Source organism: Ambystoma mexicanum, chromosome 3p, assembly GCF_040938575.1.
Source record: "Ambystoma mexicanum isolate Mex_15411 chromosome 3p, UKY_AmexF1_1, whole genome shotgun sequence".
Taxonomy (NCBI): domain Eukaryota; kingdom Metazoa; phylum Chordata; class Amphibia; order Caudata; family Ambystomatidae; genus Ambystoma; species Ambystoma mexicanum.
In genome coordinates, this window is record NC_090925.1 from 732746678 (window position 1) to 732760729 (window position 14052).

At 47.1% G+C, this 14052-nt stretch overlaps 1 protein-coding gene across 1 annotated transcript in view; it reads left to right on the top strand.

Annotated features, from left to right (window-relative positions):
* Positions 1 to 14052, top strand: part of STK36 (serine/threonine kinase 36) — a 682518-nt gene that overhangs the window by 511863 nt on the left and 156603 nt on the right. Inside the window, exon 21 of the mRNA XM_069651602.1 lies at positions 12302 to 12376. Coding sequence (XP_069507703.1) covers positions 12302 to 12376 — 75 coding nt within the window. The remainder of the gene's footprint in view (positions 1 to 12301; positions 12377 to 14052) is intronic.

Below are 14052 nucleotides of genomic sequence, written 5' to 3' on the forward strand. Positions count from 1 at the left end.
TTCCTAGCCTCACAGCGAAGGGCTCCCCTGTTGGGAGAAGTGACAAGCTCCTGTGAATCATCACAGTGCCTAAAGAAATGCTGGTGGCAGAAATTACTTTTTTACCATTTTTGCATAATTTTTTGTGTGTACATTCACGATTACCGCGTTTGGCTACTAAACATGGCTAGTGCCCTAAAATGGCAGTGTCCCGATATGTATTGTTGTTTGGCCCTCTTCCTGCCTTCTCAGGTCAGGAAATCCCATATAATAAGGTCATGCACTTGCTCAGGAAAGCTGCTGCTTTCGTGAGCCAGTGATGCCTGTTGTGTGTAGCCCAGGAAGTGGGTGGGGGGGGGCTGTTGTGTCGCACTCTGCATCTGTGGTTCCAGAGAGTAGTCCCCGGCCACTGCTAGCTGTTTCAATGGCACAGATCTTTACCATTGGTGGGCTTGGACTTCAGCAAGCCAGGATTTAGGATAAGAAGAGGCTTTCTGCAGCCATTTCTGCAGATCAGCGTTGGAGCGAAGTATCGAGCGTAGAAGAGCAACCAGCTGAAGATCTGTGGATGACCCCTGAAGAAGTCCAGCATCCCCTTCCTGCATTGGCCTGGTGAAGCTCTGCTGGATTACCTGATCTGAGCAGAGCTTCAACCCTTGGACTGGTGGGACCAACTAGTCTCAATGCATTCCCGAGGATCCAACCGTCCTGAGCAGTCAGAAGTGTCCTTGGCGCACCCAGTGGGCTGACCAGCTCTCCAGTGGGCTACCTCGGTGGAATCGTCACAGTTCCGCATTCATCACAGAAATTTGGTGGTTGCCAGGTCGTGTCGCCTTCCTGCCGAATTTCAGCCTCCCATCTTCAAGGGATCCTGTTTAGGAAGGTCTTCTCCAACCGCAACTGGAAGGATTCCTGAGTGCAGTAGCCGTCGCTGGAAATCACCTTCCCCATCTGGTGAAGTGTCCTGAAGAGGTCTGCATCGGTGCCTTCTGCATTTCTTCTTCGCAAAGGGTTACACTCTGCTCCTGGAACCGACTGGAAGAATCCATGTACCCGCAGCTCCTGGGCACCTTCTACTCGATCCAACAGCTGCAAAGCCTACCTCCAGCAACCCCTCAGTCGACCCACCTAGTCATCTGGGAAAATCGGAGTTAGTGATGTCAGTAATTGCAACACATTCACCACCCCCTGTTCTCCTTAGAATAAAGTTTGGTTATTCCATCCCATTGCTTTTTGATCGTCTGATCTAAAAGCTTGTATCTAAAAGAGAGGAATATTATTTTACATACCTGTAACTTTGTTCAATATCTCCTGGAACATTTTCACCACGACAAGAACTCTTCCTACACCAGTCCCCTCTCCTAAGAAGAAGCTTTGTGACTTTTGGGCACAAGGCATCATACACCATAGGGATTGGACTTATAAAGTTAGAGTATAACTCTTGTGAATTGCTTTCATTCGATTGCATCACTACTTGCCTTCTATCTGTTGTCCAATTTATTGAATGTATTTCTAAGAACCTAGAGGTGACTATATATGTTTGATAATGGCGTATTGTGTGATTTTACCACCTGCTTATTTCATTTCCTCGTGTGTGTTTCTGGGCCTATGATAGAGTATTTTTGTACTTGACCTGTCCAAATTGAATTATTGTGTACTTCACTGTGTGGACTCATTGTGGGCCTCTGACCCCACTCACACTTTCCTGATACTAACCCATGACCACACTTACCTTGATTGGGTTTGGCTAACCTTCCCCTGTTCACTATAACTAGGGTAGTGTGGCGGGTCAGAAGAAGGATACAGAAACTTTGATTGCATTTCTACAAGTGATTTATTAAATGATATTAAGGCCTATCTTTCCATATTGCTGTGTGGGTGTTCCCAGCCTATATACATAATTAAGGTGCCTGTCAGTTATCAGGAAGTCTAAATAAAATAAGTCAGCTGTCCAAAAACTAGTTCTGGCAGACCCTACCACTATTCTAACCAACATCAATAAGATCATGAGGATGTCTCCCTCCTCCCGATTGTTATGGCAATGTCTCTCCTTCTCTTCACGATTCCTTGTTAGTAGGCTATGCTTAAATAGTCTGACACTTTCTGTATCAGTTCTTGCAACTGTTTCACAATGTTGTTGTGTCTTCCTCCCTCTTTAGGGATCTTTTTCAATACCCTCCTTCTGATCTCTTCCTTCTTCTCAGGTTTCAGGTTGTTATCCCCTTTTTGAGTTCTGTAACCTAGAACTCATTAGTTGGAATGTGCTATATTGGGTCTTCCTCAGGTCGCTTACTCTGAATATCTTTTCCCTTAAGTGGTTCACTTGACCTCTCTTCAAATTTATAGAAGTCTCTCTGATATACTCCACTCTTCACTTCTTGATTAAGGGGGTACTTCCCCCTTCCCTGGGTACTCATGTCTATTTCCAAATGAGCTCTCTTTCAGGGTTATTTGTGAATCTCTTTCTCACATTTATACAGTCCACTTTATCAACTTTAAGTCCAGAGTCTTGAATTTCATTGTGACAAGTTTCTCTTGCTTTATAATGATTCCCTGATGGCCTCACGGTTCTCCTGTTCTCCCTGTTACCTCTGACTCTCCAGGGGGACGTCGCCAAGGAATGTAGTTGCTTGGGGTTGCTTCGCCTGCTCTGGTTTCTGTCTTGTCTTCTCAGTCATCGTCCTGCTCTCGGTCCTCTCTCTCCCTGGGACCAGGTCCAGCTTGCTGGTAAGCAAATGCCTTGCTGTCTCCTCAGCATAGTGGTTTTGGCATTGTTTAACGGGCACACTGTCCACCTCGAAGTGGGATTTGGATTCCTGTTTCCCTTTCTCTTCACTGCTTGTAAACACTGGGCTTCCAGCATCCGGGTCTCGCACTCAGACTGCTTCTGAAAGTCATGGGCGCTGCGGCTCTCTGCTCCATCTCTCACAGGTGTCTCAGCGTCAGGGGGCTTACCCAGATTACGTTCTACACCCTCTCTGTGCACTTGGATTTGCCTCAGCGTTTGCTGCTTCTCCCTCATCAGTCTACTCATCTCAGTAATATGGAGGTCTCTCCTTAAAGAGACCGCTTCTCTTTCTTTGTTGCAGATGTCTATTTCAGTTTTGGCTAATGAACAATCTCTGGCTTCAACAGTGTTCTGCACTTCTGATAGTCCCATATATACCACGATGGGAACTGGCTCAGGGAGTTCCTCACAGGGACGGGAGTCGTTGTCCCCAAAGGGGGAGTCTCTCCCGGTGAGGCCCCACTTGCCTCGACCCCTAGGCAGGGTGTTGTGCAGCGGGTTCACCTCGCTAGCCTCACAGGGGGGTGGGGAGGCGTAGCCTTTTGGGGAGAAGGGACACATTTATTTACTGTGCATTTGTAAGGCGCTTATACAACAAGTAAATTGTGTTTCAAAGCGCCCACAGGGCAACAGGGAGGGGACATGGAATGAAAGATAGAAGTTGACCTACTAGGCCTTGTGAGCGTTCAGAATGTGCACGTGCATAGAGAGAGAGAAGGGATGAGGGAGTGGGGGGCGGGTGTATGTGCTAGGTGTATCAAGAGGGAAGTGCTAGGGAGTGAGCAGCTGTAAGTGCCTAGGTGGCGTGGTCAGCCGCAAATAAATGAGTAAATGCAGGCCTGTGGTGATAAAGGCCAGTGGGTGCCAAGGCGAAGTGTTGGGAGGGGTGGAATCTGTAGGCGATTGGGTGTGAAAGGCCAAGACCCAGGAGGACACATAAGGGCCCTGGTCACCAATCTCCGCAACTTTGGGATTTAACAGGGGAGGAGGGAAGGGAAGGAGTAGGTGAAAAGGAAAGGCGTGAGGAGCTTCCGGAATTTGAGATCCTGCTCTAGAGGAAGGGGGAGGCTATTCCAAAGGAGGGAGCTGGCTGAGGATACAGATCGGCCACCGGCTTGCTGTTTAGCGAAGCGCTTAACACACAAAGTTTGTGCCGGAGGAACGTAATGATCTGGATGGAGAGTATTTAGTGAGAGCAAGTTGTATATAGTGTGGTTCCCGGCCCCAGCCTGCCTTGTGGATGATGCAGAGCCTCACACTAGCCTCCTAAAATCTGTGCACAGGCCAATTACTAGAAATCTATCTTAACAATAAGATACAAAATAGACTGAAATATTTCGATTTCTACCTGCGTTTTAACATTCCAAACTAACTTGTTTCCCTTTGGGTCAGGTTTTCTCAGTTATATTCAATATTGTGTGTCTTTGCTGCTTCTCCAGGGGGAGCTGCAGTCCAACAACTCCTTCCTCTTGCCACATGTCTAGGTTGGGAATCTATTTCTCCAGCTCTTTCAGGAATTCATATTTGACTTGTATTCCTTGATCATGCCATCAACTTTATTTGTAGCCTGGTATTGCTAATGCATTGGTTCTGGGTTTTCCTTCTTGCTTTCTTCCAAAGGAACAACTCGGTCTTGCTTGGGTAACTTTGGGTGTTCTTTGGAACCCCTCTCGGCACTCTACCAGCCTCCCAGTATACCTTGCTCCCTTATGTATACCTGAGAAATCCAACATTTCATTTCTGCTCACTTATTCTTTGATGGGCCTGAAGTACTTTAGGCATCAATCACTCTAGGGCTTCCCAGCTGTTTCCGAACCTTGTAGATGCAAGGCCTCTAAAGGTTCACACTACATTTGGGTTCAGTACTACATTTTCCCCAGTACCTTTTTTGTTTCAAGCTCCTTAACTATTTCTCAGCACCTCAAAGAACATGTATGAATCATTGGTCCAAATTGTGGCCTTTCAAGCCTTCTGGGTCTGTTATCAGCGCCAGGATGTATGTATGTATGTATTTTATTTTTGTATAGCGCCGGTAGCCCGAGGGCATCAGGGCGCTTGGACTTACAACAAAAGCTGTGCAACAAACAATACATACCTATTACTACGGCAGTGAGTGCCCCTGATCACTAATTCCCTGATTCATCATCTAAAAAGATGTGTCTTCAACCCCTTCCTGAATGCAAGGTGGTTTACTTCGGACCTAAGAGTTTCAGGAACGCTGTTCCACAGTCTAGGGGCCTGCACCAGGAAGGAACTGCCCAGCCCGGATTTCAGCTTGAACTTAGGTACGTTCAAGAGGATCATCTATTCAGTTGCAACAAGGGAAAACGGCACTTGCCACAGGAGCATCCATTGCAGAAAATGAAACTGACACCCTCCTTGTCATCTAGGTATGCCCCCAGCAAGTGATTGGGGGGTGGGGTGATGGGGGTTGGGGGGACCCAATATTTGAGCAAGACTCACTCTGCACCTTTTGGTTCTATCATTGTGTCTATGAACAAACTTCCACTTTTTCCTTCACCTCCGTCCTCTCCACTCATCTAACATCATGTGTTACTAGAGCTTATGGACTTCCAGGTCTTGTTTGATTTGGATGCATAAAAGAGGTGACCTCTGCACCCTGCCCAAGGATGCCGGTCCCTCTGTGTTGCAGTGGAGAAAAAGATGGGAGGATTACTTATCATACTTAACATCCTCAGGTTCAGCCTGTACATTCAAGAGTATCACTTAAAATTATGCAGAGGACAACTGACTACACACCACAGTTCTGAAAGGTGCCAATCCCTCTATCTCTATCTGGTCCTTGCACTGACACTTCTTGAGGTTCCTCTCTGGGCAAAACATTTCCAGTACAAAGTACTTCAGTTTGGTTTCACGGTCCGGCTTTCCGCTGGGCCCAGGCAGACTTCGTGGGTTATGGGTTTGGCAGTTCCGTTGGGGCTTGTGTGACCCTGTGCAATGGAGACACTACAGGCCCTCATTGAGAGTGCCATGACATCATCCCACTCACTGACGTACGGCTATTCTGACACCCAGGGAGCCTATGCTGCTGCCATAGAAATAAAGCACCCGCACAGCAAGTTCCTGGTGCTCCTCAATGGATCCTTCCCCAGAAGTGGCGTCCTTGGTAATAATGTTGTTTCTCCTTGGTTTCCTGACTTCCTGGCAGCTGTTTACTGTATTTGTCTACTGGATACCCCGATTTTGGACCTGTTTTTTATGGATTGTGTTTGTGACTTTTGACTTGGATTTTGTATGTGCTTCGTGTGGCTTCCCCTGGTTTTTTGGACTTAGTTCAGAGTCCTTGGAGTGCTTTTTCGGATTTGTGGTTTGTACTTTGTGATTTTGTTTTCTCTGCAACATCCCATGGCTACCATCAGCGTTACACCTGGGTCAGATTCTTGCAGTTACTTTTTCTTTTGTACCTTGAGGTCCAAGTACACCTGGTGAACGGACTTCACATCAGGCGGGTTTTCTGTCTATGGACTCAGGCAACAGGTGAAAGCTGTACCCACGTAGGTTTTCCATTCACAACATCCGTTCTAAGGTAGGACAGGGTAAATTCGGAGGCAAAGGTACTGTAAAGGTAGATTGGTCTGTTAATAACATTTTACGTTTTTCCTTACAGCGAAGGACAGTTGTGCCGTACCCTCACCTTTTCACCAGACCTCTCCTCTCAACAGCGATTTCAATTCTGTTTTTAGGGGTGCAATCCGCAGGAAAGTTTATCATCCTACAGGGTATCTGTCTTACGTGGGTGCTTGTGACATTTAGGCACAGCCCACACGTTTTTACCTAGTGGATGTTGGCCTCTTATTTTGGTTGGCATGGCCAACATCTACTCATACCTACATGAAAGGTTGATCGGTCACTTGACTCCAGTGCAGCCAGAAGTTAGCCTCCAACTTCTGAAGTCCATGTTAACTCGCCAAGCAGAGAATCCATTTTTTAGGTGTCGGTCTGGTTATAGTAATGGTCACAGTTGTTCCCCTGGTTGAGCGCATTGCAGCTCTCATGAGAATCTTTTCCCTCTTTGTGAGACCGACTTCCACCTCCTCTATTCAATTTCATTCGCCACTTGGACGCGTTTTAGCCTATTTCCAGATGAGTCTGCATACTCATTTGCGCATGGGATAAACACAATTACAACTGTCAGCGAATTGGGATATGTCCAACAGCCACCACTCACAAAAGGTTCCTATCAACAAAGAAAGGCTGCAGGCTCTTCACTGGTAGAGAGTGGAGTCCTGCCCAAGTGGTCTGCGTCACATTCGTACCTCCTGAGATCTCGATAACCATGAACTTGTCAGAGTGCAGTGTTTGCTACACTGGATCACCTTCAAGGTCACAACCTGGTGTGTCACTACAGCGAATTTTCCATATCCGTGTTCTCTAGCTTAAAGTGATGTTCGAAGTGTTTCTTCAGTCTCTTTGGAACAAGTGGATCCTGATTTACAAAGACGATGAACTTTTGATAGTCCATGTGAGCCAGCAAGTGCCCTTGCTCAGTAGTTCTGGAACTGAGGTGTTGCTCTGAAAGGGCAAGTACTGCGCCAAACTCTCTGTTGAATCTTCTAGGTCTTTGTGCCCGAAAAATATAGCATCCTCCGGAACAGAGCTGGATTCCCACAGTGGGTACCAGTTAAATGTGGAGGTGCTTTCCTTCTCTGGGTCCTGCTAAGTGAACCACAGGGTTCTACCAGAGTTTGTCTGACTTCCCGCCTCCCCCTCTGTGGCTGGATAGGGATGGGTAGGGGAGATGTTTAGCAGCAGGGCCCAGACGTTGCTGCACTGCTTGGCTGCATTGACCACAACAAATAAGTGGCATGCTGGCCATCTCTGGTTTCTTGTGGATGGCATGAAATATCCAAAGCTGTTTATCGACAGGTCCACCCTTATATCTGTCTCCACCATGACCTTTTCATTTGCTGGGACACAATAGTATGCTCTGTTGACCTCTACAGGACCTTCATTCGCACTTGTTACGGGCAAAATCATCTTCCACCTCTTACTAGAGACCTATTCCCTTGGATGAAATATGCAAGGCGGCTACTTGGGCCACCCCTCAAGCCTTCACCAAACACTGTGCACTTGATTCAAGTCTGAGAGCTGATGCTGCTTCTGGACAAGGCTTATTGAGTAACCTGTATGTGGCAGGTCAGTAGACTTTAAGCCAGTGGCGGGTGGTGAAACTTCCAATTGGAGGGACATGAATATTTCCCATAAATATGCCAGAGTGACCGAGCATAGCGAGGGAGCCTGAACCCACCAAGGTGGGCTCGGGTTTGGTTTTTCTGTCAACGCTTTTGAATTATAGGTTTAAATCATGCATTATACAGCACGCTTTGTGTGAAAAATTGTGTAAAAGGCCAGGCAGTTTGCAATTGCTTTTGTAGGATACCAATAATGCACAATAGCATAGCCTAACACATTTTCATGATGCTGTTGTCCACAATATATACCAGTATAAAAACATTTTCACGCTAGCTGTGTCCATACTTGTCCATGCTGGCTGCACCAATATATGGCAGTATTCTTATTGATGAACATACTCGTGTTTACTTTGCGCATAATGCCAGTAATGATACTATTAAGAAAACATGTACATGCTGTTACTGGCAATATTTGGTAGTATCCCCTTCTAAGCACATTCTCTGTTGGATTTGCATTTAAAAATGCCATGCCATAACAAGAAAACCTTTCCAAGCTGGCAGCACATTGTAGGCAAGTGTAGACATGTAATGACACCATGTTTGCTTTACCCTTGATGCCCAGGAAAAATGCCCATTCCACGGTAAGAAATGGCTAGGCTGGCTGCCCCAAAATGCTAGTATAGCCACATAATAGCACAAATCTTGTATTTTTTTTTTCTATCGGTGGGGGGGCATTTTTGTCATGGGCATGTTGTTGCCACGTCTCCCATACCACCTGCAAAGATCTGCGATGAGAGGAAAGGTTGAGGAAAATGAGGACAGAGGGAGAGCTAGAGTCGAGAGTGGAGAGCAGATTTTCACAGGTGTTCAGGAGTGCAGTTTCCGTGCCTCTGGCTGCTCTGAAGCCAGACTGATGGTCATGGAGACAACCAACAGATTCAGAGTGGAGGGTTGGCTGGGAGATAGCCAACTTCTCCAGGAGTTTGCCCAGCAAAGGAGTGATGGAGATCAGGTGATAGTTTGCTGGAATTGAGGGGTCGACAGTAGGCTTTTTTAGTAGGGGGTGCGCCAGGGAGCACTTGAAAATAGAGGGGAAAGTGCCAGTTGCGAAGGAGTGATTACAGAAATCGGCTGAGGCTGGAGCGAGAGAACCAATGTTGTCCTTGATGGTTCTGGAGGAGCAGGGGGAGTCACCTGTTTAGATGAGACTCATCGACCGGACTTGTCTGGAAACATCTTCAGGTGTAACATGAGAGAAGGAGAAGAGGAGGGGGACAGCCAAGGACGGCCTGTGAGGGGTGGGGAGAGAGAGAGGAGAAGTGGTGGGGAGTGCAGACATGATGTCCTGGGTTTTAGTGGTGAAATGAGAAGCCAGAATGGTGCAAAGGGCCTGATGGGTGTAGAAGAGGAGGAGGAGGAGGATAGTGCAGTAGGATTGGCCAGCTCCTTGCATTTTTAGAAAAGTTTGGCCGTGGTTGGGGTCGCAGAGGTGCAGGCTTCAATGTGGACCCTCTTCTTAGAGAAGGTGGAGAGTTTGTATTGCCTTTGGAGCAGGCGACAGGCAGGCTTGTCAGAGGGTGCCCCCGAAGCTCTCCACTTCTGCTCAGCTACTCTGCACTTGCAGTTCAGAGCAGCCAAATCAGAGTCATACCAAGAGTTGCACTTTGGGGCAGGCTTCAGGTGGATCATCATAACAGAGGCAAGGATATCCAGAGTGTTAGAGATGGAGAGGTGAAGGTTGGAAAGGGATGTGTTGGGATGGGAGTCAGCCGCAGGAGTAGGTGGAGGGGAGAAGGTGGCCGCTGACACTCGCTTCATAGGTTGAAGGGCTGCAAAGGAAGGTGGCAGTGCTGGCAGGGACTTTGATAAAGGGACAGGAAGTGTCATGTGAGAATAACGTGGTCAGTCCTGGAGAGAGTAGAAGTGAGATGATTAGAGGGGGATGCCTGAAGCGATGAGAACATCCAAAATGAGTCAGACCAGAGGGTACAATGGAGAGGGAAAGATTAGCATAGTTTGCGTAAAAGCCCAGAAGTGTCTGGGTAGTCCAGGTCGATGTTGAGATCCCCAAGGAGGAGAAGCTGTGTGGTGGTGGATAGATCGGAGGAGAGATGGGCTCATTCAGAGAGGAAGAGGGTGACCGGGCCAGGTGGCCTGTAGATGCTGGCCAAGGTACGAGAGAGGCCAGGAGAGATGGAGAGACTGCAGACCAGGCATTCAAAGAAGGAGTAGGTCTGAGTGAGGATGATGGAAGCAGGGATCCACTCAGGAAAGATCAGGGCCACTCCTCCTCTGGGCCTGGGCTCAGAGAGGATCTTGTAGCCCTCTGGGAGGAGTGTGTCAAAACTCGGTATGAGCAAGAGCATCCAGGTACAGAAGTTCAAGGAGGTGGCAGATGTCAAAGGAGTGTTTGACAGCAGAACAGGAGTTGAGAGTAGCCATGTGGAGCAGGTTGACACTTTTGAAACACCTCCGGGGGCAAGAGGGATGCTGAGGAGAGGAGTCCCCAATGGAAGTGGTAGAGGAGCCAGAGAGGTGGAAGGAGACGATGGCAAAGGAACCAGAGAAGTAGTGGATGGCAAGGGGGCCTGAGTGGTGGAGGACAGGGGTTGCAGAGAAGCCAGAGAGGTGGAAGAAGGAGGCGGAAAAGTAGCCAGAGAGGTAGTGGATGACAAGGAGGCATGAGGAAGAGGAGGAGGACAGGAGACCGAGGAGCAAGAGATGTAGTGGGTGGCCGAGGAGCCAGAGATGTAGTGGATGGCAGGGGAGCTAGAGGTGTAGAAGGAGGAGGCGGCAGAGTAGCCAGAGAAGTGGTAGAAGGAATAGCAGGAGTAGGAAGGAAGCTGACAGGGCGGGGGAGGTGCCTATCAAATGGAAGGAGATTGTGCTGAGGGCCCTGGACCATGACCGTGCCATTTAGATATACATTAATGATGACTCTGGAAGACTGGAAGGGGGCCATGAGGACCTCCCACTGGGTGCCATCATTAATGGGAGAGAAGGGGGAAGTAGAGAGAAGTGTGACCATGTGAAGGGCCCACAGGTCAGGTGAAGGAACGGCAGAGGATGTTGGTGAGTGTTTGTCTGGAAGAGGCACTGACATAGGTGTCAGCGATGGGAAGGCCTGGATTCCAGACCAGGGTGTCCTTCTTGAGCTTCTTCCTTCCAGACTTAGTGAGTAGAGAAGGATAAAGCAGTTAGAGAAGATGGGGGAAATTGAGAGCACCGTAGTGGGTGTGATAGAGGGAGGCGAAGGAGAAGCAAGAGGAGAAGAGAAGGAAAACACTGCACATAGCTACACCCCACACGGTGCACAAGGAGGGGAGTCGGTAACAGGGGCGGTGGGAGGGTAACCGAGGGAGCAACAGGCAACAGCAGAACGCAGGCGGAGACAATCAGCACGTGCAGCAACAAGCACAAAGCTACACCCTACAAGGTTCACAAGGAGGGGAGTTGGGAACGGGGGGCGGTGGGGGCTTCAACGGAGGGAGCAACAGGCAATAGCAAAATGCGGCAGATGCAACAGAAAAACAGAAACAGCTTGCAAGAACAGCAGAAAACAAAGGTATTACTACCCGGGAGTGGGATAGCCTAATTAATGTGTAGAAACAATGCAGGGTGAGATACACATTGAAATGGAGGTAAGCGTGAGGTAGGGTGGTTTAGTAGACCACAGTAGTGGCTGTGTCCCGCGCCTTTACGCCACCGCTGGTTGACGGCTGCCTTGAATGCTTCAATCTGCGTTCTGACCCCTTCATCGCCAAACACCTTTGTTGCACAGTACCACAGCCTTGTCCTGCAAGGGCTTTCCCGCAGAAGGTTCGATCTTTGGTTTTTAAAGGGTTAGATGCATGGACCTATGCGGCACATCTATCAAAGAGATGTGTGCACAATTCGGTACACAGGAGAAAGGAATGTGGCATAGCAGACTTGCATATTAAGTCAGGAAAAAACAGGAACCGTTTATCTTCTCCACAAATCTAACAAATGAATGTTTCAGGGAATGTGATGGTGGGTTATTGAAACAGTCTATCTTTGAGATTCCCTATCTCATAGCTTTGTCTAAATACTTTTTACCTCTGTTATTACCCCTTTCATCCCTCTGCATTCTCCCTCTTGGTTCAACCTCTTGCTTTTTGCTCACTTTTTCTGTCCTTCCACAGCTCCTATTTGGTACTACACTCCTCCCTCTTAACTTTTTTCTCCTTCTGTCTTCCTATCTAATTTCCCTTCCACATCACTTTAATCCTGCCTCTTTTCCCTGATGCATCATGTTTAACCCTTTCTTCATTTAACCTCTTTCCTATCTCTTCTTGTGACTCTTTACTTCTCTCACATTACTTTGCTCTTTTAAATGTTCCTCCCATTGTTTTTCTTGCAGCCGCAGGCACCCCCACCAATGGGCACTGGACTTTTTGACGGGATACTGCTTCTCTTGCTGCAACTACTAAGTGAGGTATGGTCGACCGCACCCCTGTACGTATGTTTGTGGGATCTCCTGAAACTCTGTTTGGAGGTATTCTTTTTGATGTCCCTTTTGTTAAATCCCTATTTCTATTTCTCCTATGTCTTTACATTGTTTTTCAGTCCTCCAGTTGATATCTCCCTCCGTACTGTGACTTTGTCTTTGTTCTGTTTCAATCTCTATTTGACTTCTTAATCTCTGCTTTAATCTCTCAGCTGACTTTGTATCCCTGTGGTATCCATTTTGCTTAGATTCTGCTATTGGTCTTTGGAAAAAAGTGTAATCGGCTCTTCAAAAGTTCTAAACTTTACATTTTCTCTGTGGGTTAATCAGATGCCAACAACTTTTATAACTATTTTTTTTAAACTGAAAGCTCACATTTTACTTTAAAAAATATCTGTATAAGAAGCAGCTCTGGTTGAGAAATTAAACTCTGCCCCTTTATGATGGGCACCTTGAATTCCGTAACACTACAGGAGCCATTTCAGTTGTTTTCTGGCAATTCTGGTATGAACCCAGAACACCTTACTTCTACTTGTAGGATGTGTTTCCACACACAATCTCTTTACATTATGAATCTGTTGTCGGTATGTATAATGTACGTTGAGGTTTAAAGTCCTACACTGTGACTCTGGCAGGAGGTCCTTGTGATTTTTGCATCTCCCAGACTAGTTACTTGGCTTTTCCTTATGAACCCTAATCTGAGCTAGCTTCAGTGATGCAAATGTTGATGTGCCCTTCAGATCCCCTTAACCTCGCATGGTTAGGATTCAACTGGTTTTATTCGGTAATAGTACTCTTAAATAACTGACAGTGAGTATCCTACCAGTTGGTGGCAGATTACTGAATTGTAGTTTGTGTAAGGCTTTATATATGATGGACAACAGTCCAATCTGGTCCCCAACATCTGAGTGAATATGAAACAAATGGTGACCTACAGTGAGCTTTCTTCACCTGAACCGATTGTTGTCAGGTAGGCAAGGAAAAACATCCTGCATGGACCAAAATAAATGACACTGATATAGCCTTATATGGGCATTTCCCGATTGAGCGCTGTTTCTGGATCAGCTCACAATTTGAGTGGATAAGACTAATGTGACAGTGTGTCTGGGGTTTTGACTGGGACTACACATCCCAACCTAAAGTCCCCTTGGGAACAGGCACACAAACGTTCAATATGGTAGCCCCCAGTGTTTGGGCGGCTACAAAAACCTTGCTTTCTGCAGTGGTTTGGGACACTCATTGCCACTGAAGTTAAACACTGAAACCTCAAGCATTTCCCCTCCAATAACCAAAGACCACTGGAAACTGCCAAAGAAGAGATTAAATGGTCTTCTTGTGGGAATCCAATCTGTAACATTGCATGATAGGCTAACTTTGGGACAACCAAACCATCGGGCCCAGTATCCTACACAATTGGGGAGAAACTTGTCCTGGGACTTGTCTAGTGACAACAGAGTAGAACTTAGCACGATTTGACTCCGTTCTGACTAAACGTCTAGGCTAACACAAGGACAACGGACTCTTCCTTTAACCTCAACAGAGACTTGTAATGTCATCACATCTGTTAAGTGCAGATAAACATTCCTACTTACCTTTAAATCTAGAAATGTAACCTTGTGTGGGCGTTCCTTATTTGAACCAATAGCCTTTTATGCTCTTTCCGT